Source organism: Poeciliopsis prolifica, unplaced genomic scaffold (genome assembly GCF_027474105.1).
Source record: "Poeciliopsis prolifica strain line A6 unplaced genomic scaffold, Auburn_PproV2 SCAFFOLD039, whole genome shotgun sequence".
Classification (NCBI taxonomy): domain Eukaryota; kingdom Metazoa; phylum Chordata; class Actinopteri; order Cyprinodontiformes; family Poeciliidae; genus Poeciliopsis; species Poeciliopsis prolifica.
In genome coordinates this window covers 4,518,498-4,545,314 of record NW_026562414.1, presented here as the reverse complement: position 1 = coordinate 4,545,314, position 26,817 = coordinate 4,518,498, and the positions used below count along the sequence as shown (strand labels likewise).

Below are 26,817 nucleotides of genomic sequence, written 5' to 3'. Positions count from 1 at the left end.
GAGAGCTGACTTCATCCAGGAGGCATAGATTGATAAATAATGTGAAAACAGTGAAATGGACAGAAACAACTTGCTAATGGAAGATGAACACATCTGTGGTGTGAGGAAGTCTCCTCTGTGGCGTATCTACAGAAACAGGCCATTTCTATTTCAGGGAGATGACAGATTGTCAATACTGATATAATTCAGCGTCGGTCCTGTCGGGGGGCGACAGGGAGCCGCCTGATTGGTGGAGGAGCTCAGCTGGACTCGCTGATATTAATTATGACACAATATGAATGGAACGAGGAAAATAACGGCTCTTTTTTGGTACCAAAGCTGCCATATTTTTGATGAAATTGTTGAGGAAATATATTTATTTTTTACTAAACTGTTTCATAAATGTTTTCCTTCGTTTTACAACAAACCTGCAGTTTTCTGGATTCCAATCAAAAATGTTTTGATTGCCTTGCTGCACCAGCAGGTGGCGACACTCATTATAAAATGATTCTTTGCCTGTTTGCTGTTCAGGAATCGCAAATTAAGTTTAGTGGGACATGATTCCAAATTATTCTTGAAAATGTATTTTTTCATATCCAGAAAATCTGCAATACTAAAACACAAGTAATCGTTTCAGCTTTGCTAAATGTTTTGTTGCGTATTGTTTGTTTTACACTTTCCTTGATAATTTGAGTTTCAGTATAAACATTGTGTTCAATGCTTTCCTGTTTGGCCTTCTTGGCTATCGTCTGTTAATGAGGCAGTGACATTAATCTGATCCGGAACCGACCTGCAGGGCCTCCAGGAAGCGAAACGACCCCAGACGGCGGCCCCGCGGCACCAAGCAGAAGCTGGAGTTGTGAAGCAGCTCCTGGTAGTCGAACCTGCAGAACCAAACAGAAAAGATCGGATCAGGAATATCGCAATCAGCTGGGATGCAAGTGAAAAAATGAATCCTAAAGGAGACATTTTTGATTATGTTTAGTCACTCAGGAAAAGACGAGAAACAGAAAAACTACCAAAGTAAGACTAAGAAACTCAGCAGGTTAAAATCTCGTCATCCAAGAAGCATTTTGTGCAAAAAATATAATGAACATGTTTTGTGTAGCCGATGGGCGGCCAAAATTTAGTTTAAAAAACCCTAAAATGAAGCAAATAACGTAGCTACATTGTATTTATTTTCAAACTATCTACAAATAAAGTTGTACAATTTTCCAGAATAAAATGTCAAATATCTTTGATTTTTGAAAATCTCTGAGTTTCAAAGGTTGAAATTCTGAAATTTCCACATTTATTGGAGAAAATTTATGAGATTATTCTCAAAATTTCTGATTTTTTTGGGTGGAAATTTACTACATTTTTTCTTCAACAGCCCAAATACTCCGTTACAGATTTTGCACGTTTGCCATTTTAAAAGAAAGCGTTAAGAAAGACCAACACTTTGCGGTGTGCTTTACGTTTCCATCTGCATCAACTGGACAAACTTGCATCTGTTTTGGACTGAATCAGATCCAGGGTCAAACATCTTTTACTTTTGGAAAAAAATTGAATTTCAAAAGTCAAAACTTTTGAACTTCTGAAACTGAAATTTCCATGTTTTTTCTAGAAAATCTCTGTTATTCTGACATTTCATAGCAGCAACCTCTAACTGATTTTTTTTTGGGGCAAAGGCTGCTGAATCTTTTAACTACAAGTCTCTTCTTCAGCCTGTCAGAAGTCTGGGACATCAAATCTCTGAAAATGTGTGTGTGATCTCAGGGCCGGCCGGAGGAGATCTCTGATAGCAGCCTAATCTGTCTGGGGATCAGACCTTCCCACAGACACACCCACAGCCACCAGAGTGTGTGTTCCTGCCCGGAACGCTTTCCTCCAAAACGGGTGTGTGTGTGTGCGTGTTCATGTGTGTGTGTGTGTGCGTGCGTGTGATAAGTCCTCATGATGCCGGTTCCTCATCACCGATTGTCCATGAAAACCTGCTGAATTTCTGAGATCTGATTAGGAAAAATGTTTTGGACTAATGGGAACAAGAAGGTCATTATCATATATGCTAACGAATATAAGATTAAAAGCATTATATGGATATTAAAACAGAAAAAACAATATTACTTTACAGTGCTAAGAGTTGTTTGAATGGTTACAAACAACTTTTTTGTTACCAGAAAAACATATTTTCTTTGTTTTATTACTAAGAATATTAGGGGCATTGTTGATAGAAAAAAAAAGAAGTAAATTTCCACCAAAAATTCAGAAATTTGGAAATTATATTCAGAAATTCTCTAGAGCAAAATAAGAACATTTTTGCATTTGAAAAGTCAAAACTTTGCTGGAAAAAATCTAAAAAATTCTCAGAAATTTTGTGGAAAAAGCAAGAAAAGTTTGAAAAGTCAGAATTGTGCTGAAAAAATTTCAGAAATTTTGAGATTAATTTTCAAGTAAAAAACATGAAGTTTCAAAAGAAATCTAATTTTCTAAAAGATCATAAAAAGAGCAGAGACTTAATAATAATTTTTTTTAATTTAGAATAACTATCTGATTTATTAAACTTTCCTATATATAAAATGTGTTTTGAAAGAATTTTTGTTTTCATTAGAATAAATTTGTTCAAACATTTCTTTAAATAAATGTCTTTTTAGTAATACAGCAAATACGCAAATGTTTAAAAAGTTTTGGAGCTAAAATAAAAACATTTCTTTATTTACAGATAAATAAATAAAACTGGATTACAAGTAAGTTTGGACACCCTCCGTTAAGAATATGCAAATTTGAAACAATTAATAAAACTATATTTTGTGACTTTCTGTAAATTTGATTATTTGCTCCATTTTTGGTTTCACCTTTTTCACTTTAGATCTTTTTTCTTCCATCCAGATGAGAACTTGCATGGATTCCTTTAAACTACGATGATAAGCCCCTGATTGCTGCTTTTTATGTGCTAATCTCTCCATATTACCCAAACTCGCCGGGCAGGTGAAGAAATGCAGCGGAAAAAGATTTTCTTTCCTGATGTAAGCAGGAAAGTTACAGAGAGAAACGAAGACTTGGCCCAAATGCTTAGAGTCGGAATTAAAAATCAATGCGTCCTGCAGCGAATCCCTCAGAACATTTTAGCTGAAAAATAAAGTGTTGCTCAGAGTAAAGTAAAATGGTTTTCTCAGTAAAGACACTAAATAGTTTCAGGAGTGACGGATCAATACAGAGCAGACCCCGAGATGCGGTTTACACCGTGAAAAATGTCTGCTTTTATATCAGAAGACAAGCCTGAATCCACACGGCGAAATATTTCACACAGAAAGTAATTCAGCTGCAGAGCTGAGCTTACAGCCAGACAACAATGTATTGTTAGTAATTGGCAGCTCTGAATCCATCTGTTGTTTACGGCGTTTCCGCCACAAACACCCCGAGCCGCCGCCGCCGCGAGAAACGCAGACACCGACTTTAGGTTCATCCAATACGCCACCAATTATCAGGAACTGATCACATCCAAACTAATTTCACATGTCACTTAAAACTTTGTGAAGTTGGCGCTCGAAGACTCAAATTTCTTAAAGAAATGACTGTTTGCAGATGGATGTGCCAACAAACACAAAACCTTCTGGCAACAATTCACACAAGTTTATCTGTTTAGTTTCTAGTGCAAACATGTTGAAATAAAACAAAACTTACTGACAAGTATCTTTCTATCATAATAGAGGAGTTCATATTATGTAAAACAAAAATAATAGTGATGAAAACATAAGGGTATTTAACTTATAACAAGGGGAAAATGTCAATAAAAGTGAAATACTTTTACTTTTTTATCATCATTCAGGACTTTGTTTGATAAAACAAGCTGCTATGTTGTGCTGAAATGTCACTTGTACGTTAATTTTGTCTTATTTCAAATGTATAAACATCCTTACAGTAGAAACCAGACCAAAAACACTTGGTAAGATTTTTGTAGTAAAATATTGCGTAATATTGAGTGACTGTACAAAAACTACTGAATTTCTGGTACAACACAAAATCTTACTGAGTAATTTTGAGTCGTTTCTAGTGAATATATTTTAGTCCACTTTAAATAACACAAGGCTAAGTCACTTTTCATTAATAGGAGTTCATTTTAAGTAAATTATTCTTTAAATAATTATTATAAAAATATTATTAATATTGATGAAAAAGTCAGTGAGGGAAAAATGTCATTATTAGTGAAATATTTCCATTAATATTCAGAGATTCTTCAGATAAAACAAGCTCCTATCACATTACAAAGTTACTTGCAAGTTAATTTTGTCTTATTCCAGATGAACTAAAATATTTGCACTAGAAACTCGACTAAACTGACTTGGTAAGATTTGGTATTTCTGCTAATATGTCCTTTATTCAGTGAAGTTATTCTCAAATCCATAAATTTTACTCCAGTAAAAGTAGAAATTCTTCATGACAAAATTACTATAATAAAAGCCAAAAGTAAAGCGTAGTACAATATACTCCTAAGTAAATTTCTTCCAAAACGTTACTCTGACTGCATTAAAGTGATTCCTTTCATTGTGAATCACTGATATCTATTGCAACAGATTATTTCAGGCAGTAGATGAGAGACTGAAGGGTTATAAATATTAAATCAACCAGATATGCAACCGAATAATAACAATTATTATTGAGCAATGAAGAGAGCCGCGGCCTGAGTTTGTCAAGCTGGTTAAAAAGTCATCAGAAGGTGATTTATCAGATAATCAAGTAGCTTCTGTTTGTGAATTTACTTGGGAAATGAAGATACTTGGGAAATGAAGATGCTGCGTTCTGGATGTTTGCACATTTAAAGAGCTGCCACTGTAAACATCGTTCTGTGCTGTAATGCAGATGTTTTACCGCACCTGGCAGCTTCTCTTTGGGAATAATAAGTCAGTACGCTCTTTAGGGCTCAGCAGTTAAAAATAAACGAAGTGGTTCCGATTTGCCCCAGAAACATTCATCTTAACTCCCTTGCAAAATGCAAATCTTTCTTAATGTACATTAGCGGCATAAATTCTACCAACCTGTTAATTATAATGTGAATGTGGTAAACGTTTATGCACTGAAGTTTATAACCCGAATATTTATTTTCAGCTCCCATCTATCATTAATTGCATCATCCACAAAAGCCTAGAAGAGGTCATTATGTTTCTGAGACGATAAAAACAAGTGTTGAGTTTTGCAGTATTAAAAAATGACAGAAAATATTTTTAAAAAATCAGCTGTAGAGGTATTAAAAGTTTATTCAACAGGTAGAATCACAGGAAGTGATAATCCAGCCTCCATTTTCAGGGCTGCTGTCGAGTTAAAAATCAATTTGACCAATTTATTAAACCCTAAAGAAACAAAAAAGCAGAAACAAATATCTTATTATGCTGTAAATATCAGCTGACCAGCTGTAATTCTGTAGCAGCTACAAATTAAAGGGGATCCATTATGTAAAATTCACATTTTAATCTTTTTGTTCTTCCATTTGGGTTAAAAAAAACCATCCAGCTTTTTTGGCAGCCAAACCCAAAATTTTTCAAAAAATGCTGGAGGCGTCAACAGATGGTTTGTTTCTTGAACGCACACCAACTTGATAGCTTGAAAAATATATGTAGCTTATTTCCAGCTAAAATATAGTCAAAACAATTACAACCTCCATGAAAATGAGAATTAATTTAACCTGATGTTACAAATTCAAAAATCATTTAAAAAAAACTCACATCGACATTTCACAAATGAAAGATTTTGTGAAATTAATGGGAGAGTCTAAAAGTTATCAAAGAAATCTTAAATCCAAACACAAAAAAATAATTTTGGTTCTGAACTTAAACACATTCCAACTGTTGAAACAAAAACTAAATTGTCAGAACTTAAGTTTAGTAAATGTTTTTTGGTAATTGCTGCTGCTTTGTGTCTTTAAGCCAAAACGACGATCAATGTCCTGTTAGCCACTTCTATTACCTCCAGAGTCGGATCCAAACAGGAACTTTCTTCGTTTATCCTGAAAAGGATCCTGGAGTGTTGAGATTCTCTGGGAGTGTAAAAACATTTCTCCATTTTCCTCTGCCAAACTCTTTTTCTGCCTTTAATCTAGCAATTTGATTATGAAACTCATAGTGAGACAATAAAAATCTTCCTGCAGGGATGTAATCTCTGCTTTAGATAAAAGTTTTGAAAAAAAAGTGGTTGAAATGCTTCATTAGGCTCCAAACGCAACGCCTTAGCCAAAAACGTCAAAAACAGAATCATAAATCTTACAAAGTTTAAGGAACTACAGAAATGACAAAAACATCCCTTATGTACTGGAATGGTCTCAGACTGTGTTCACACATAAATAGAAAAATTCAACAACTTTAATAGGGAGCTAAATTGGGGCCATAATGTCTATTGAAAGAAAAACTGAAAAAAAAAAAAAAAATCTTGAACCTAAAAGTTGTTCCAAGCTGCACTTAAAATTCAAGTTTTTTCAGTTTCAATTGGTTTTAAGTTTCATTTTTTTACATTTTCAAACAAACATTATGGCCCCAATTTATCTCAGAGCTGCTCATTACACCAGACCATCACACACCACCATTATGTTTTATTAACTGTAATATCAGCCAGCACAGCAATTTTTCTTAATTTATCTGTAAAACAAACCTTAGACAAACATAAATTAAGAGAATTGTGATGATCGCAATAATATTTAATTTTTTGAAATTGGAAGGTTTCCATGAAGCAAATTTGTCTTTGAAACATCAGATTGTGCAGAAATATGGTCAATAGAAACTCAGCTCCAGATAGGAATGGAAACATTAATTTCCACTGATGAATTTGTCAATAATATTGGAATTATAGGAATGAAACTTTTTTATATAAGTACAAACCTTTTCCACTAGCAGACTAATAAAAAAATATATATATTTGTATCAGTTTCTATAAATTTAGAGTTCAGAGTTAAGGGGTTTTAACGACATTAAAATCTGATTAATTTAGCGCTTCCAGTGTTTGTTTCCAAACAGCAGTAGCTCTGGGGGTCTGCGGGGGGTCAGAGGTCGGAGAGCCCTGAAGTCCCACCGGGGGAGCATCAAAAGTTTGTAACATCCGAACTACACAGAGGGGAAAATACCAGAGAGGGTTGCTGCTGTCAACCTCCATTTAAATCCCAGAAACACGTGGCAGGGCTTCACAGAAACACAGGAGAGAATCGCTCACGCGTTCATCGCTGCATCACTGAGGTGGAGGGAAATTTCCATATTTATCAGCAAGTGTAAGTAAGTGTGTACGTAAACATCAGAGCTGAGAACGGTCCTGCTTGGGCCGAGTTGAAACACGGGTCTCTGGGCCGGTATTAAAGCTTAATGTGGCAGGCCGCTCTGGATCAGAATACTAATGCACTCACACAAACACACAAAAGATGAAACCATGCAACAAACACACACATCCCGGAAAGCTGACTGTGTCTCAACAAGCAGATGTTTCTTAATTACAACAGAAAAGTTCACAAAATAAAAGATAAAAGTTTCTTAGAACTGAAACCTCACAAGGAAACATAAATCAAGCACAATTTGTCTTCTGTTTTTAAAAGCAGGTGAGTACAACAGCTTATTAGGACCACTTTCAATAGAAAAGAAGAAACTGAGGAGGCAATTTCCACCACAAATTTTGAGATTGATCTCAAAAATTTTCTAGAAAAAACATGGAAATCTCTGAGTTTCAAAAGTAGATTTTTTTTTACTTTTCAAACTCAGAAAATTTCAAAAGTCCAAAATATTTGACTTTTGAAACGTTCTTAAAGTAATCTCAAATATTCAAATTTTCGTCTTGCAAATTAAAAAATTTTCAAACTCAGAAATTTCCAAATTTTTGTCTAGATGAATCGCAAAATTTCATAGCTTTATCCAGCAAATTTTGGACTTTCCCTCCCCCCCAAGTATTATAAACAACATAATGTGCTGGTGAAACTTTTTCATCAATTTTAAGGAATTATTGACTTAAATCAAACTCGTATATTTTGCTGAAAAGTTACTTGTGAGTTATTTTTGTCTTGTTCAATCAAAGTAGACTAAGACAAATACTACAAATCATTAGGAATCACATTTTCTAAGAATGATCACTTTAAAGTTTAGTGATAAAATGTAAAACTTTGTGTCTATTTGATTAGAGGCGTTTTATTGCCTCTAATCGTAATCAATCGTTTTATTGCCTCTGGTCCACTGAGGTTTAATCTTGATTCAACAACAAAAACACAAAGAAGAACCGTCAGACTGCATATGGAGTACATTTGATTGATTTCAAAGAGAAGTTTGTGGTGGTTTTAAGGAAAAGTAAGCACCAGAGTTATTCTTCCGTTGTGAATGGTCATCATGTCATGATTAATGGATTTTGGCCAGTTGTAGTTTCAGCGCCACAGGAATTACATGTGAGCCATGAATCCTGCAGCCCAGAGACCAAACATCCATTTGTTTCAGCTTTCTGCAGTCAAACCTTCAGGATTAATAACAAAAAGAAAAACACATGACCTCGTTTTAAACTTTAGAGAGATGATTTAGTATTTAATGAAAAAAGTCGGTGCTCAGTTTACGAGTCTGAAGTAAACTGTGTTGGTTACATTTTAATAGTTCCTTTAGTCTTTAAACTGTGATGCTTCCTTGAAAAGGTTAGAATGGGTCTGTGGTCCACATAAAACATGTTTAATTGTTTTTGCAAAAAAATCACTTGATGATGAGGTTTTAGTCTGATCAGTTCTGCCTACTTTGAGCGGTTCTAGGGTCTGTTCTAGGCCCCCCAACTCAACATGTGCATGAAACATGAAAATGGCTGCAAACAGATGCGCAATTATACAACTGTACATCTTTGAGAAGCAGAAGTGGAGCCTCCTGCACAACCAACAAGAGCGTAGAAAATGGTTTCGTGGTAATAAATCAACAACAAAACATTTGTCTCTTCCAGAAGCCATTGTATCAATGAATGAATGAATCAATCAATCAATCAATGGATGATGTCACATTTGAGATTTTTGAAACACCGAATTTTCCAGACACCAAAGAACTCCAACTTATTGCCACAAAATACAACCGGGTGGGTTTTTTAAGTGCTTGGACTGTGTTTAGAAGCAGCTGAGTCAAAAACACTGCAAAAACACAAACTCTTACCAAATATTTTGATCTAGTGCAAATATCTTTACACTTTAATTAAGACAAAGCTAATTTACAAGTAACTTCAAGGCAAGAAACAGGAGCTTGTTTTAATTCAATCATTCTTTAATGATGATGAAAAATTAGTAGTTAGTTCCACAAGCAGATGATTTCACTTACATAGGAAAATGTCTTGTGATGAGTGATTAGTTAATCACTTCCTGTTTGGCTCAGATTGCCTTCCAACGCTTCAGTTTGGATGTTTTTCTTTAATTCAGCGGAGCAGCTGGCATCGTGTCCCAATAACAAGAACCTATTTGGCCTTGGTGCATCTAAAAGGAATTTAGAGGTCTCCTGTCTCATCCGAGTGGACTGAACAAGAGATGTTGCCGTCTTGCCGACATCCTTGCACAAAACAGGTAAAAGCTTTCCGGTGTTAACCAATCAGCCGTGACCTTTCAGGGTCAAAATCCCTCTTCCTCGTGCAGAGAGCCGAAGACAGAAAAAAAAAAATCCCTTCAAAGTTGTGAAATAAAAACCTGTGAGCATCACATCTATATTTTTACTTTTTTTCCCCCCTGACTGAGCACAGAGCGCAGTGGGTGATGACATTTCCAAAATCGCAGAGTGTTATCAGCAGATGTTCTGTGAGGCGGTGGGTGTATAATCAGACAAACAATGATGGCGACAGTTTAAAAGCTCCTCAACCAGGAAGTTGTTAAAAATCTGGTATTTTCAGAGCAGCAGCATGTTTAGGATGTTAGCTCCAACTGAAGCTGAGCAACATTTCCTACTGTATTCATGTTTAGGAATGGAACATTTATGTTCCAGATTGACTCCCTGAAGGCCTTTTGATCAAAAACACAAAATTATAACAAGAATTTTTGGTCCAGTTTTTAGTGCAAATATCTTAGTACACTTAAAATAATACACAACTAACGTAAAATGAACTTTAAGCAAGATATAGGAGCTTCTTTCAAGTCAATAATTTATAAATACTGATGAAAAAGTGGAAGAAGACATTTTAAGTTGTTTCGAATCTACATTATTTCACTCATAACTAATACTTTTTCCATTAATATTAACAAATTATTGATCAAATGAAGTTCCTACGTTTTGATGAAAAGTTACCTGTAATATAGTTTTTTCTTATTAAGGAATTACTGAGAAACAGCAGAATGCTAAATCTAGTTAGCTGTCAATGATGGCGGAAAAACAGGTTTTCTGTGAAGGTAAGTTATTTCACCACCAACATTGAGCAGCGAGTACATGACTATGATTGACAGCGCTAAGACGCGCCTCCTGACTGGTTGATTTTGATCATGCATTTGTTCAATTGCAGCTCAGGGAGGAGTTGGAGGAAATCCATCTTTACACAGATTATTTGTCTCATAACTACTGTTTACATAATGTAGCTAAAAATGAAGCTCCTCCATCTTTCCTAAAAGTTTGTTTTGTCTTATTTTAAGTTTACAAAAATATACTAGGAACTAGGTAAAAATACTTGATAAGATTTTGTAGTTTTTCGTCACTTTGTTCTTGGTAAGATTCCTCTACTCGTGTTATAAGTGGAGGAGATTTTACCATCTCCTACGACGGCTTTAAAAACCGAAGCTGGATCCAGTCAAAGCTGCAGAGTTTCCTGCAGAGTTTCCTGCAGAGCACGCGGTGAGCAGCAGTCGTGTGTATCTTAATGAAGAAATTAGCCTCAGCAGAGCTATTTTCAGCAAACGCGGACTGCAGTTCTGACTGAGACGTCGCTGACACTGTCACACGTCTTCGTCTATTATTCATCCGGTAAGCTGAATCGTGTGGTTTATCCCACATTTCCACACTTTCATTCTGCATGACAGGCTGCAGTCTATACATAAGGATCCATTAATGACCAGAGACATGCGCTACTCACATTCACACATGATGGAAAGTAAACGTGTGAGGTTATCCTCGGTGCAGGCAGAAATCAATACCTCTGAAAACACGCCACTTAACTCCCGCCCACTCTGGGAAACAGACGAAGAAAAGGGAGAAAGAAACGCTTGGAAGTGACTCACCTTCACCTGAACACATGCTCAACATTTCAGAGAACAAAACTTAACTAAGATCAGGCAGAAAATCAGATGTAATGTCTTCTTCTCCCTGCTGCTGAATTATTCAGCGCTGCCAGAGGTTGAGGACACAAACACACAGATATGAAATTTCATACAGAGACACTGATGACTTTGATACGAGGCGGCCCGCTCAGAACATTACTGGATTTTTGTAATCAACTCACTCCTGTTTAGTCAGGATACTGTGACTGCATACCGCGCCGTTATGAAAGCATAACGGCACATTTAGACTGGACTACACTGCAAAAACACTCAGTTTTACCAAGTATTTTTATTTCAAACGGAATAGGAGCCAAATAGGAAAGTGATAAACTAATTACTGTCAGAAAAATAACGCTTCCCTTCCAGAGATTCTGTTTGAATATCGTCAGTATTCTGATGAAGCCATCTGAGAGAAGTATTTTCCTGCTTTTTGTTGAATATTACAGCTTTTAAAGGGAACCTATTATGCAAAATTCAGTTTTTGGATGTTTTCATACTTCCACACTGCAAAAACACAAAATCTTACCAAGTATTTTTTGTTCTACTTCCTACTGCAAATATGTTAGCTCACATAAAATAAGACAAAACTAACTTACAAGTAACTATATATACAACCTGTAACATCTTGTTTTATGTCAATAATTCCTGAATATTGATGAAAAAGTTTCACTGCAGGATTATTTCACTTAAAGGTCTTTTCAGTTTGTTGACATTATTGACACTTTCCTACCATAAACTCCCTCATATTAAAGTCTTTAACTAACTAGTGATTTATCCTGTGTGTTTCTGTGCGTTTTCTCTGGCGTGTTCATGTCACATGTGGACAGACTCAGTGAGGGATGAAAAGCCTGGGACGTCATCCGTTCCACATCGATTTTCCTTTTCAGATGCTTCATTGAACTTGTTGGGGTATACATAATTGAAGCTCGTTCTCTCTCTGTTCCTCTTCAGCACCGAGAAGGAAAAAAGCCAAACCTTCACCTCTGGATTTTTCTCATTTGTCTTAAAGAGACTAATTTATCAGGAAAGTTTTTGTGAAACATTGGAAATATAACCTCCAACTTAAATGGCCCCTAATTTAAAGTAGAAAACCATGTAACACAATAAAACTAAAATAACTTACTGATCATCTAAATCGCAGGTGTCAAACTCAAGGCCCAGGGGCCAAATCTGGCCCACTGTGGATTTTTATGTGGGCCTCTAAACTCCAGATTACATCAATAAGTCCTTCCAGTTTTTCAACAAATCTGCAAAATCAACAAATCTCCAAAGTGTTTTTCTGCATTGACTGTCAAGTCAGGGTCCGTGATTCATGCATTTACAATCATAGATTCGCTTAAGTATCATAAAAATTCCTTACTAACATTTCTAACTTGGCACTACAAAATCAGCAAGTTATTATCAATTCGTCTTATTGTGATAATTACTGATTTTTTTCACTTTGATTCTTTCAGACTGTAAATAAATACAAATACGTTTGAAACTGTGTGTGGAGTTAAGGAATAAAAAATAAAATCACTTTTTATTTAACCTCAGGGTGTTACAAAGCCGCATATTACATGTCTAATAAGTTGCATGCAGTTAGTGATACAAAATCAACAAAAAAATTGTAAATAATTTTTTTTTCACTTTTATTTATCACAATAAATACCACAAAATATCATGATCAGATTTTTAGTGCATGTCAAACATCTCAATCCTATTAAAAATATTATTTTGTCAAATCATGTGGACCTGGGTGGACTTAGCCCCGCCTCCTCATCTCAGCTTCAAACTACTCCTTCAGACTAGCCAGCTGCAATTAGTAAACACCCGGTGGAATTGCACTTTATTCTTATTTGAGTACAAATTTTGCTTAGTCTACAGCTCTAGGCTTATTTAGCTAAAGAAAAACAAATTTTTTTTATACTTAATAACAAATGTCTGAATGTTGCAGCAGAAATCGAGACTCCACAGAGCAGGCAACATTTTTCCAGTCTTCTATTGCCCAATTTTGGTGAGGCTGTTCCTGTTCTCAGCTGACAGGAGCGGCACCCGGTCTGGTCTTCTGCTGCTGTAGCCCAGCTGCCTCAAGATTCGGCGTGTGGTGCATTCAGAGATGCTCTTCTGCAGACCTTGGTTGTGGTTATTTGAGTTGCTTTTCTAGCAGCTCAAACCAGTCTGGCCATTCTCCTCTGACCTCTGGCATCAATAAGACATTTGCACCTACAAAACTGCTGCTAACTGGATATGTTCTCTTTTTCAGACCATTCTCTGTAAACCCTAGCGATGGTTCCAGTAGACCAGCAGTTTATGAAATACAGTCAAAGTAACTTCAATCACGTTTCTTCCCCGTTCTGATGCAGCAGATCGTCTTGCCTAAATGGATTGAGTTGTTGCCATGTGATTGGCTGATTCCACATTTACGTTAACGAACATGTGGGCTGTTGGGTCAATACATGATATGAAATGGCTGGGAAATACATGGCACTGCCCCTTTAAAAACACCGACACACAACCAGGAGGAGCTGAGGATGAAGTCATCAGCCCTGCAATTAATCGACGAGCCGACATGAAGTTGACAATAATGGCGCTGTCTTTGATAATTACTCAAACATTCACATCCAGAGGAAAGAACAGACCAAATGCTCTGGCCTGATTGAGCGCAGAATGAACCTCCTTCGTTTCGTCTTTATCTCCGGGATAAAGAGCACAAGCAGGAACAGATTAATTGTTCTGAGTGTTAATTTGCCTCCTGCCCCCTGAGAGCTACCAGTCTCCATTGATTAAAATTAGCCTGTGTCCCGTGTCTGTTCTCTGTTCATTTAACTGGGTGAAGGATGGAACCAGTTGTCTTGTCCTCCGCTCCTTTTTATCCCTGCTCTCTGTTTGCTTTCTCTCTCTCTCTCTCGTAAACTCTGCTGTTTGCCAATGGCCGAGCTCCTAAATCAAGCTGTTTCCAAGCTGTCTCCTCGGGCAGCAGTGTGTGTTTGCGTCTGTGTGCACACCCATTTCATGTGCTAACATTATTCGCTGCCAGTGTTTTGTTTTGGTTTATTAATCCTGACTGTTATATAGGTCAATATTACATGGTACAAATAGGAAAATAATAAAGCACCGGCTCTCCTCGCCGAGCTCCAGCCGCCTTTCGGTGTTTATAATTTATCTGTGCCCAGTTAATTTTGCGGCGACTGGGACTTTGTGCAGGCATGCTTAGATGGATGTCGGAAGGATGTCAGCGCCTGGCATTTTCTGTCACATGTGCCCTTTTCAAATTTGAGCTACAGTGTAATAGAGGCCTTATTGAGAATGATCATTTAAAGTAGGAAGAGCTGAAAAATGGCTCAAACTGCGGTGATCTTTGTGTACTTAACAGATGGGCGACGTTTTTACCATCAATCTTTTTCAGATAAACTTCATGGACACGAGAAGACGCAACAAGGAAACATTAGCATCATATTAGCACCTGATGCTAGTTCTCGAGCGAAACTTATGCAAAAATCTAAACTCCAAGCTGCATACTAATAAGAAAACTGTGTGTGTATGCTGCTCTGTGCAAAGCAAATCTACTGTAGGTGTTTTAGAAATAGTACAAACAAGAACAATAAAGAGGACTATCATGCAAAATTCACAGTTAGCACATTTTTGTGCTTCCATTTGTGTCGCTACTGCTTCCAAAACAAGCCAGGCACCATTTGTTGACAATAAGTTCACGTTTTCCGGTGACTGGAAAATGAGCAGATTCAAAAACCTCCTGATTGTTAAGTCACATTCGAATGGCGCTGCAACGTTACCTAGCAACCCAAGGTAAACACAGCCCGTTGCCTAGCAACCCAAGGTAAACACAGCCCGTTGCCTAGCAACCCAAGCAGCGTTCCAGTTCATTTGGTCAGCAGGTTTTAAAAGACAACAGTTTTGTTTTTGACTTACCATCAAGAAACCACTTGCTGCATTCTTGTTGATTGTGCAGGAGGCTCTACTCATGCTTTTCAAAGATGTACAGTTGGATAATTGTGCATCTGTTGGCAGCCATTTTTATGTGAGAGTAAACGTTGAGTAGGGAGGGAAGGGCGACCAGCAGCAGCTTATTACCTAACAATATGAATTTTGTGCATAAAATGTAATGAAGATGTTTAGTAGAGACACTTATTGATCTTAGTTGTAAAAAAACATAAGACTTGAAATGGCGTCCATTCCCTTCAGCAAAGTTTTACAAACCAATGTATCGCTCACCGTCCTAATTAAACTGTTTTTGGAAGAATTGATTGATTTTGAGTATAATAAATTTCTTCTTCACTAGTTTTCTTTGTACTTAGAAATTCCAATCTTGTGTTTTTTTAGTGTATAATAATCAAACAGCTATTCACAGTAATAAAGTGAACTAAGACCGTACTGTTTTGATTTTCATTCCAATTAGGATGCCAAAACATGTGCATCACTTTTCAAACACACATTATAAAACATCAAACTTAAACATGTTAAATCTAATAAAAGTGTAGAAGACGAAAGCATTAATCTGTGAAGCTCGACGTGGATAAGGGTGAAGAGAGGAGTCTGCACAACAAAGAAAGAAAGAAAGGCAAAGGTGGACTGAGGAAAGTCACGGACAGAACATTAGTCACACTTTCAGTGAGCCATGGCGACACACACTTAGTGCTGTGACATGAACTGTGTTAGGGCAGCAGACAGTCAGCGCAGGAAATCACCAGGGAGACTGATGCTCCCGCTCTGAACCGGGAGAATTGAAGGTTAGAACACCGAGTGAAACCCGACGGTTGTTCAATTTGGTGTGTGGACTTCAGGTCAGAGCCGACGCCTGTGTGATTTCTGTTCATCTACGTCCCACGGCAAAGAATCATCAACGTTTCCTCACACTCAGATGTGAATCAATTGTAAAAATCACAGGGAGAATCACAGAAGCCTCAACGTTGATGCTTGAGATTCGGAAATTCACTGAGGTTTTCACAAGTTTTAACTTTTACCACTTTGTAATCGTAAACAAACATTCAAAAAGGGAAAATAACTAATATTCACAATGGATTTCTGCTGTAAACAGTTTTTCTTAAACACAGCAGCAATTCTCAAAGGATGACCTTACCTGAAGCTAAAATGGTTTTTAATGTTTTAAATGATTTAACGATCATGGGAAAAACTATCTAAATATTCTCAATGTGGTGGATGAAAACTGATCACTCAGGTAACAATATTTAGGAATCGTCAATCATTCAAATGGACCATTTATCCACCTAACTATTTCATCCACAGCCAAATGGAAGAGGATTTAATTCTGATTTTAATTCTCTTTTTTTTCTCAGGATCCTTTTCTTTTTTCCAAATTCTATATTTCTTCCTCAGAATTGTCCATTTTCTCTCAAAATAATTTTTTTTCTCGGAATTCAAGAATTAAATACAGAAATCTGAGAACAAATAGTGAGAATTGAAACTCACAAATTACTTAGAAAATCCAATTTTCAACAAAACTCCCTGACCAGGGAAACAAAACCTGGTTACAATTAATCACTATGAAAATTCATTTTCAACCAGGTCATAAATGAAACACCGGGGGAAACGTTACTTTTTCCACACTTAAGCAGCAAATAATTAAAGCTGAAATACAAATTGGATGTTTTGTTTTATTTTATTTTTATTGTAAATATCGTGAACACTAGATGGCATCAAGACTCAAACTTTATGTTAACTTGGGAGTTTATACACAGTAAAAAAACAGTTTCTTAGATTTTTTTACAGCTATTTATAAAGATTTCTAGATATTTAAACACATGGAGACTTATAATTTACCACCAAGTTAGAGACACTAAAGCAGATTCTCCTTTGCACTGCAAAAACATAGAATATGTGACAAAACTAACTTATAAGTAACTTTTAATCAAGATATGAGTTTGTTTTAAGCAAATAATTCCTTATTATTGATGAAAATAAGCAGATTATTTCATTTATGACAGGAAAATGTCTTGCTATAAGAAAAATAATCTACTTTTTTATCAATAATTGATATTAAAAAAGTTCTTATGTATTGTTGAAAAGATACTTGTTAGTTCTGTCTTGTTTAAAATGAACTAAGATATTTGCACTACAAACTAGACCAATATAATGAAGATTTTGTGTTTTTGCAGTGTTTGCAGATCCTCTTCACTGACTCTCTGATGTTTTGCGAACATTTTTAAATTTGTTCAGGAATCTACGAACATCTAAAACACAACAACTCTTTCATTAGAGGCTCAAACTAACATTTTACATCTGGGTCAGTTTCACCTGCTAACACTGTGACCCAGCTTGCTTTTAAAGCTTTGATTCAAACCGTAAAATCTGGTAATTACTGCATTCTTAGTGGCTCTCCTTCTCTTAACCAACATGATTGTGAAAATATAAGACATGAAAAATAAGAGCTGATTTAGTGCTGGTGCTGATGTTGAATAAAGGACCCAGAAAACCTTCACTAAGAGGTTTCTTATTTAGACTTGAGTGCTTGGAGGTCTGGTGAGGCAGATAGGACCGCTGCTATTGTTCACATTACAACCCTAATTAGGCTGAGCATTGTGTGTGAGGAACCTGAGAGGCCTGCTCGGTGTGTGTGGACAGATGGATGTGTGAGTCGTTTGTGTGTCGGTGGGATATTGAGAGTGACAGCTGAATGTCGCCACCGGCACGCTCCGCTTCCCTCCCTGTTTCGCTTTGGACCGGCTGTGTGAACGGCGGGCGGACGGCCAAACTCAAACACATATTTCTGCATCTCTGATGTCGTGGAGATGACGGCGACTGACGCGTTGGAGGCTTTTTTTATTTAACATTCAGCCCACAACGTTGAAGTGAGGTTTCTCTAAATATCACCGAATCGGACTTTAAACATGCCATCCAAGAATCTGAAATAAAAGGGATTTAGGTTGGATTCACACCAGCTCTGTTTAGTTCACTTAAGTCAAACTTCAGTTTGTTTTTGGAGAAGTGTGAATGCGCAGTTGAACCTTTTTCACGTCTAAGTTTAGACAATAAAATCAAATATTAATTGTTCGTAAAGTTTCATGGTTTTAACAAAGAAAATTTTCTACCAATTTCTGGATTTCTCTTTTCATCACGACATGCACCAGTTTGAAACTGGAAGACGAACCATTTCAAATAAGATTTTCCTGAAGTTAACAAAGTGTGACCAAAGTTTGAAGACCAAACGCTGAAGTTTGAGAAGCAAACACTGAAGTGAAAATCGAAGCAGAAGAATTTTGAAAGTTTCAAGCTGTGCCAGAAAAATTGCAGATTATCGGAAGAAAACGTTATTGGCGGTAATCCTTCAGGAATCTAATCGCTCAAGCTGAGACGTTTTTCTGTCTGTGGAAACCACAAAATGATTCTGCTTCAATCTTCTGCTTTGTTTACTTGATGAAAGATGTTTCCACATCAAGAGCCAAAGAATGGAAAACTGTACGAGTCAAAGGGATAGGCTTGGTTAACTTTACGCAGCGCATGCACACACACACACACACACGCACGCACGCACGCACGCACACACACACACACACACACGCCTCCTGCCGGTAATGAAGCAGATAATAAGCTACTTCACGCTCTGCTGTAGCAAACCCAAAATCAAAACACTGTTGATTTAAGAATCAAAATGTGTGCACTCATGGGTTTTTCATCTTCCATGCTCTGTGGCAGTGATGATGATGTAGAGCTTCACCATGCGTGAGTGTGTGTGTGTGTGTGTGCTTTGTGCTGTATATCAAAGCCTAAGGAACAGGCGGCGCTCTGGCGAGGCGGCGTTGAGAATCCATTCCTCGTGCCTCCCACATCATTTCAGCTCTCCTTGTTTCCAAGAAATGATTCTCTGACTTTGACACCAATGTCATCACTAAAAGACTTTCTGCAGAATTTCTCAAGTTGTGGGGAAACAACAAAGACGTAAACAAACCGTGCTAATGGGACGAAAGTGGAGCGAAAACATCAAAACTATGTATGAATTTCCAACAAATGAAAAGTCTGTTCAGTTTTTACCCTGAAGTTTCATGCTTTGACCTATTTAACGTGAGAAAACAAAACAAATCAATAAAGATCGGAAAGGTGGGTCTATTTTATTTTTAACAAATATAAGAACTGCATGAACTCATGTTGTGGGTGGCAGACTTTGGTGGCACTTTTTCAACTTTCAGTATTAAATGCACACAGACTAATATGAACACTAAAAAAAACATTATTATGACTTTAAACTCATAATGCCAAGAAAAAAAGTCCAAGTTATTAATTTAAAGTCAGAATTCAAGCTATCTTACACTTGAAATGAGACAAAACTAACTCCGAAGAAATTTTCTGCAATAAATTGGAGCTTTTTTTGAATGGATAATTCCTTAATATTGAAGAAAGTACTATTATTTCACTAATAACATGTCTTGTTATAAGTGAAATAATCTGCCAGTGGAACTAGAACTTGGTTACTATGTTAATTGTAATTTAATTTCGTTTTATTTCAAGCGTACTAAGATATTTTGCATCAGAAACTAGACCAATAATACTTGACGAGGTTTTGTGTTTGCAGCGTTCTGGATTAAAACCCGACTGCTTAGTTTATACGGGGCATTGTTGTCACTTGTGGAAAATAATTATAGCTTCTCAGAAATTCCTGCATTCTTAAAAAATATAGCTTTCATGTCACTTTTATGTTGTAATTTCTTAACTTCTTACCTTTGTATGTTTATAATTCAATACATTTTGTTTTTGTACTGCGAGCATGGTTAAGCAGCAAATTTAAACAAGATTTTTAACCTTTATATAATAGCAGTGTTACATTTTATCTGGAAATTTAATAATTATTGTTTTCTTTTTCCACTACAATCGTTTCAATAGTTTGATGTGAGAGTAAAAGGTCCTTCTAGCTTGTTTTGTGCAACAGAACATCACAGATCTTCTGTAAACTGTTGTGTGTGACTTTGCTGTTTTCATCCCAACCACTTCCACATTTTGGCTTTGTTTTTTAAAGTTCACAGTGAAGCAACAGCTCAAATGCCGTAAAACAAAGCAATTCAAGATAATTACCTGCACCAAACGTTATCCGGATATAACTGATGTACATTGAAAAATATATATTCTTTTTTGAAGTCACTTCAGACGGAGAGTTCTCAGTTTTCTAAATATGTTCTTTTTTTTTGTGCTGCATCTGTAGTCTACAATTGTTTTTAAAAAAACACAAAGGTGTCTTGTACTCCCTTAATGTTTCACATAGGCTTTTGATATTGTATCAAATATGGATATCAAAGATTTTATAACAAAAGAAACCCTCCTGTGTCTTTTCTTCTGTCAGAAGAAAAATAGAGTTTGATGTCAAAAATTCCCTCAGATGTTCTCTTGGATGCCACCAAACAAAAAGTTTACACACTCACTTCTGCATGTCAGCGGGGGAAAAGAGACATCTGAAAGCAACAGATTTTCACACAAAACAGAGAAAATATCTCGCGTGTCGGATGTCTTTATTTCATCTTAGATATAAGAAAAACACAAATAAAGAGATCCATTAGAGAAGCCTGGGCCGGTTCTGTTTTAATGCATCCTCCACATGTCAGTTTGTAAGAAGGGCATCTTCCCGCTTCTATTTCTGCCCGGTCTCAACGTCTCTATGAATATCTTTCCATCCCGTCAGTCTTTTAGAGAAGCTGACACCGCACTCGTGTTGGATCACCGCGCTGTGAACTACAAAACGTGGATGTTTTCTTTTTTTGGCATCATACCAGTTAGGATGAGTCATAAACATGGTGTGTATTTAAAAGATGTGGTCACATATACTATCAAAAATCCTCTATTTCTCTATCAGTAATGCTGCTTGAATGTTAAGTATTCTTCTGAATAAGAATACTTAACAATTGAAAGAAACTCCAAAATCGAAAATATGTTCTGCTAAAATGTTATATAAAAAGTAGCGTGGTTTTCAAAGTGGGAGCCATCAGGGGGCGATAGAGAGGCCTCCGAAACCTTCAGGGGATGAGGAAAAAAAGCAAAAATAAAATTGTACCTAACACATTTTTAATCATAATTTCTTTTTTAGTAATAAAATGTAATGTTCATCAAGCAGTTTTACTTCTCAAGCTAGCATAGCATTGCATAGCATAGTATAGTATGGCTAACTAAAATTAGGAGGTATGAGGCAAACAAAAAACACACCACAAACAAAAACCCACTCAGATATTTCCCACACAAAGAGCAGAACAAACAGCAGTTTTACACTTAATGATTATTTTGAAATTGTTAATAAGTGATTGTTGTGGTAAGAGGAGAAAACTATAAGTAAATCGCTTTACTCTGTTGGCAGTGGATTTCAACTATGGAGTCAATATTCACATGCTAGGTGTCATAAGAGCAGGATAACATGACTTTAGCCTTCTGATAAAAGAAATCCTAGCTTTGATCTCATTTAGGCATTTAACAAAGGAGTGAGTGTCATGTTTTTTTTTACAGGAATAGACGCGACAGTCAACTGCATAACAATGAATAAGGAATTTCCTCAAAACAGAATCCAAGAGCAGGAGACACAAAGAGAAAAGAAAGGAGTCAGAACCCTGAGGCACCCCACAGTAAAAAGAGACTATAAATGATTCACAATTGTTGTTAATGTTGACACAAAAAGTTATTTATCTGCAGGATATTGGAGCAGTCAGCATTTAAAACAAAAATAATGCATTAATTTGAATTTGTAACCATTTTTAAAATGTTTTCCAGGCTGTAAAACCTTAAAACTGACAGGAATGTTCTTTTCATGTGAAAAGTTAATAGGTGACCTGATTATCAGTGTTGAAACCCGTATTGAATTTAGAGTTGGTAACTTCACAGTGAGAAAGTAACAGGCTTCTTCTTGACGCTTTGTAAGATACTTTTAAAAGGTTTTGTAAGATAATGACATTCATCACATTTCGGTGTTTAAACAAACGTATGAATATATGATTTCTTCATTTTTTCAGACTAGGTTTCTAACTCAAACACCTCACTTTTTTCTTCTTTCTTGCGTGAAAGCAACACACTCATATATCAATATAATTTAATTTTTTAATAATTGAATTCTCTGATCTTTCCATCATGGTTAATAAACTGAAATGGCAGAAAAGACGTTCAGTCATCTGGAGTTCATTCTCTCTTCGTTGTGTAGGTGGTGTACATGTTCTTGTCTTTGTGGCGTTTTGTGCCGATGAGGTGATGACAATGCAAAGCCCCGTCTGTATCAGTGTGAACAGCTTGATTTTATCTTATCAACATCAAACTCTCCTTCCTCTTTTTGCCATTTAGAGGAACAAACTGAGATGCTTCAGACTCAGTCAGCAGGTGTTGCAAGAGACGTTACAAAGCTCTTTTTCACAAGGTTTTAATGGTGCAGAAATGAAAACGGGAACTTTATTTTTTTAATTGTTCACATACATGATATTCTTTTCCCCAATCGGGAGAGCTGTTTGCATAAAATGAAACCAATACTTACTAGAAATTATTATATCAAATCAGACTCCGGAGTAATTTAGGGTAATTTTATCACAGCATAAGTCCAGCAGCTGAAGAATATAAATGAGCAAACAGCAAACATGTCAAGAGATAAACATGTGGACAAGTTTCAAGCAGAAAAAATAAACTATAAACGTAAAATTCTGAGCTGTGCACTGCAAAAACTCAAAATCTTACCAACCTAGTTTCTAGTGAAAATATCTTATTACATTTGAATTAAGAAAGTTAATGTACAAGTAACTTTTCATAATAAATAATAAATATTAGCTTGTTTTAACTCAGTAATTTCTTGACATGGCTTTCAAGGAGTCAGTAGTACTAGTTGTGTCTTGTTAAAGGAGAAATAATTGAAAGAACTTGACTTAATTTACTTAAAACAAATTGTTATATCTTGCAGAAAAGTCACTTGTAAGCTAACTTTATCTTATTTCAAATGTAAGATATTTTCACCAGAAACTAGATCAAACTTACATGGTAGGATTTTGTGTTTTTGCAGGGTTAACATGTTGCAGAGCAACGTTCATCTGAAAAATTAAAACAGTTTGTAACAGCATGCCTCAAAATGGCCTCCCAGGTAAACCAACAGGCCAAAAAGTCAGTTTCTTCAGCAAAAGCTAAAGTATTTATTAAAATCACAAATTTAAGTCATGAACTTTCTGGCGTCTAAAGAATTGGGTAAAATTTCAGTGTTTAAATGGGCAAAGCAGCCAGAAACTTTCCTACCACTAACTTGAAGCTTTATGACTAGCTAAATGTAAAATGACATCGCACTGGTCAAACTTATTTATTTATTTTGCTTATTTTCTTGCCACTCAGCAATTATGCTCCGATATCACATAAGATCCCAATAAGTTCATTTAAATGCTGCTCCTAAAACATCCCAAAGTGTGAAAAATATCAAGCAGAATAAACCATTTTGGAAGGTATTGCATGCAAAGACACCAAGCTTTATTAAGATGTATGAGCTAACATGTGAAAATGTGACAATGCCGTTTGTTGCATTACAAATCATCAGAGGTGTTAACATTATCTGACTGTGCAGAGAACCTCACAGCTGAACAGGCATTAATCAGCAGTTTTTACCATTTACATATGACCAACAAAAATACTGAGAACATATTGAGTAAGAGTTTCTTACAAAGACCGAACGATACGAGAAACGTCGAGCGTTTCCTTTTAAGGGGCTCCAACGTTTTCACTTCATGGCCTTAAAGACGAGGCGACTCCGTCTCACGGCAAGGACTGAAAATAAAGCAACAGTTTATATCTACTCCTCCAAAACATCAAATTCACATGTGAAAAGGTTTTTTTTGACACTTCAAAAAAGTATCATAGTGATGATCTTTTTTTGTTCAAGTCATTTTACACTCTCTTTAGGTTTTCTGTAAAGGTTTTTGAATATACTAGAAACAACTGCAGTAGAAAATTAAACATAATAATTTTATGAAAAGCAGAACAGATGTCTCTCTGAAACTTTTTGCAAAAAAAAAAAAATCATAGTGAAGACAGTTTTCTCTGCAAAAACACAAAATCTGACCAAGTATTTTTGGTCTTGTTTTCAGTGCAAATATTTTTGTAAAGTAAATAAGACAAAACAAACTGAAAAGTAATTTATCAGCAAAGAATTTAAACTTGTTTAAGGTCAACATTTCCTTAATATTTCACTTTTAACAAGTCATTTTTCTCACAAGTGAAATAATATGCATCTGGAATTAATCATTTTTATCAATTTTAAGGAATCATTGGCACTTACAGATAAATTAATAATTCATAGATATGAGTAAGAGTAACAGAGATATTAATTTATTTGTAAACACGTTATAAATAATTAATAGCTGTTTAGTTTGAATTAATTAAAGTTGAGAAGGCAACAAAACCTTGTGTTTTTAATATTTAGTCTAGAGTTGTTAGACTAAACAGTTCACAATAAACATTTGTAAACATATTTTTTAGCATATGGTCTGATTTTCTACCTTAATTAAAGGGCAATAAAAAGTTATTAATGATCTATACAGCATTTATAGATGAACTGATAACATATAAACTATTTATTAGACATTTATAGGGGGAGTCTTACTGTAAAGTGGCACCGAATTATTTACTTCAAACAAACTCCAGTGGCAAAGATATAGCTTAGTGCAAAACTACTTGGTAAGATTCTGTATCTTTGTTGAAAAAACTGTGGAGAATAATTTTGACCAAAGATTTTTTACAGTGCTGTATGTATGTTGTCATGGTGAGCAAGCATTTTGATAGTTTGTTGTTGCCACACTTTGTAAGCAAGTATTACTAAAACCTGACCAAATGGGACAAAAGCAGAAGGTTAGTTTTTAAAACTTGTCTTTTTTGTATCCTGCGTTGCACCTTCATTAGTAAGCAAACCAGGATTACTTCCACTGTGAACCAATGTGTCAGTGAACTGACACCAAGCTGAAGTTTGTGCCAGTCCTACGGAGCCCAAGGGCTTTGGCATCATGAAATGGTAGCAGAACAAGAAGTTGGAAAGACTGCAATATGCAGATGATTCATCCAATAACAGTGGTTGCCCTTTTCAGGCAGTTTCCAGTTACAAGTTTTAAAAGTTCTTTGCAATAAACCATCTGCTCTTCCAGGTTTTAGTCTTGTTTTCCAAGAAAACCAAACGGGTGAAAATATAACCACATAAATCTGTTTTCAGGAATGCTCTGCTACTAAAATGTATTTTTATTTTGCTTAGTTGAAATACAGCATGTGTTCTTAGCCAAATGTTTCTATTTTGCCTCAAAAGTTGAAAAAAGTCACCAATAAAACCAGCAAGTCATCTGCTAGTTATTTTGTTGAAAATGTTGCTAATAAAAATGCAGTAAATGGTGCATTTCGTTAACAGGCCTGACAGATATTCACAATAAATCTGAAGTAGGAATGGAAAATATATCAATAACAATATATGTCGTGATGAACACATGATCAATGTCAATAATACGTCTGATAGAATATTCTAAATATTGAATATTCACTGAATTTCTTTCCAGAACTGCACAGCATTCTGGGAGATGTAGGTAGAGGAAAGACGTTAGCCACTAAGTGTCTCAAGCAAGGTTTGTGGCTTCATCACACTTACTCACTCTTGGTTACCTAGCATCAACTTGTGCAGCAGCAGTTTCATGATTACCTAGTATTCCTCATCACTGCTGAAAAATAAAAAGCAACAGTGTGGAGTGAAAACTGGACAATTGAGGAAAGGTCAAGCAAACCGCCAGCTTGACAATAGTTTAAAAAAAATCAATAATTAATCATATTTACTGATATAAAATGTTTAAATTGTGATGTTTTTTCAGGCAGGCCATACAGTGTGGAGTGAAAACTGGACAATTGAGGAAAGGTCAAGCAAGCCGCCAGCTTGATAATAGTTTTAAAAAATCAATAATTAATCATATTTACTGATATAAATGTTTAAATTGTGATGTTTTTTCAGGCAGGCCATTCAGTAGTCCATTCAGTAGTTTATCTATCTATCTATCTATCTATCTATCTATCTATCACTCACTCACTCACTCACTCACTCACTCACTCACTCACTCACTCACTCACTCACTCACTCACTCACTCACTCACTCACTCACTCACCACTCACTCACTCACTCACTCACTCACTCACTCACTCACTCACTCACTCACTCACTCACTCACTCACTCACTCACTCACTCACTCACTCACTCACTCACTCACTCACTCACTCACTCACTCACTCACTCACTCACTCACTCACTCACTCACTCACTCACTCACTCACTCACTCACTCACTCACTCACTCACTCACTCACTCACTCACTCACTCACTCACTCACTCACTCACTCACTCACTCACTCACTCACTCACTCACTCACTCACTCACTCACTCACTCACTCACTCACTCACTCACTCACTCTCACTCACTCACTCACTCACTCACTCACTCACTCACTCACTCACTCACTCACTCACTCACTCACTCACTCACTCACTCACTCACTCACTCACTCACCACTCACTCACTCACTCACTCACTCACTCACTCACTCACTCACTCACTCACTCACTCACTCACTCACTCACTCACTCACTCACTCACTCACTCACTCACTCACTCACTCACTCACTCACTCACTCACTCACTCACTCACTCACTCACTCACTCACTCACTCACTCACTCACTCACTCACTCAC

At 36.2% G+C, this 26,817-nt stretch overlaps 1 protein-coding gene across 3 annotated transcripts in view; it reads right to left on the bottom strand.

The window, feature by feature from the left end:
- The window catches only part of LOC129375284 (exostosin-1), a 188,843-nt gene that overhangs the window by 36,767 nt on the left and 125,259 nt on the right, over window positions 1-26,817 (bottom strand). For all 3 annotated transcript variants that reach the window (XM_055054268.1, XM_055054270.1, XM_055054269.1), the window contains one exon: window positions 770-863. In XM_055054268.1, the coding sequence (XP_054910243.1) occupies window positions 770-863 (94 nt within the window). The remainder of the gene's footprint in view (window positions 1-769; window positions 864-26,817) is intronic.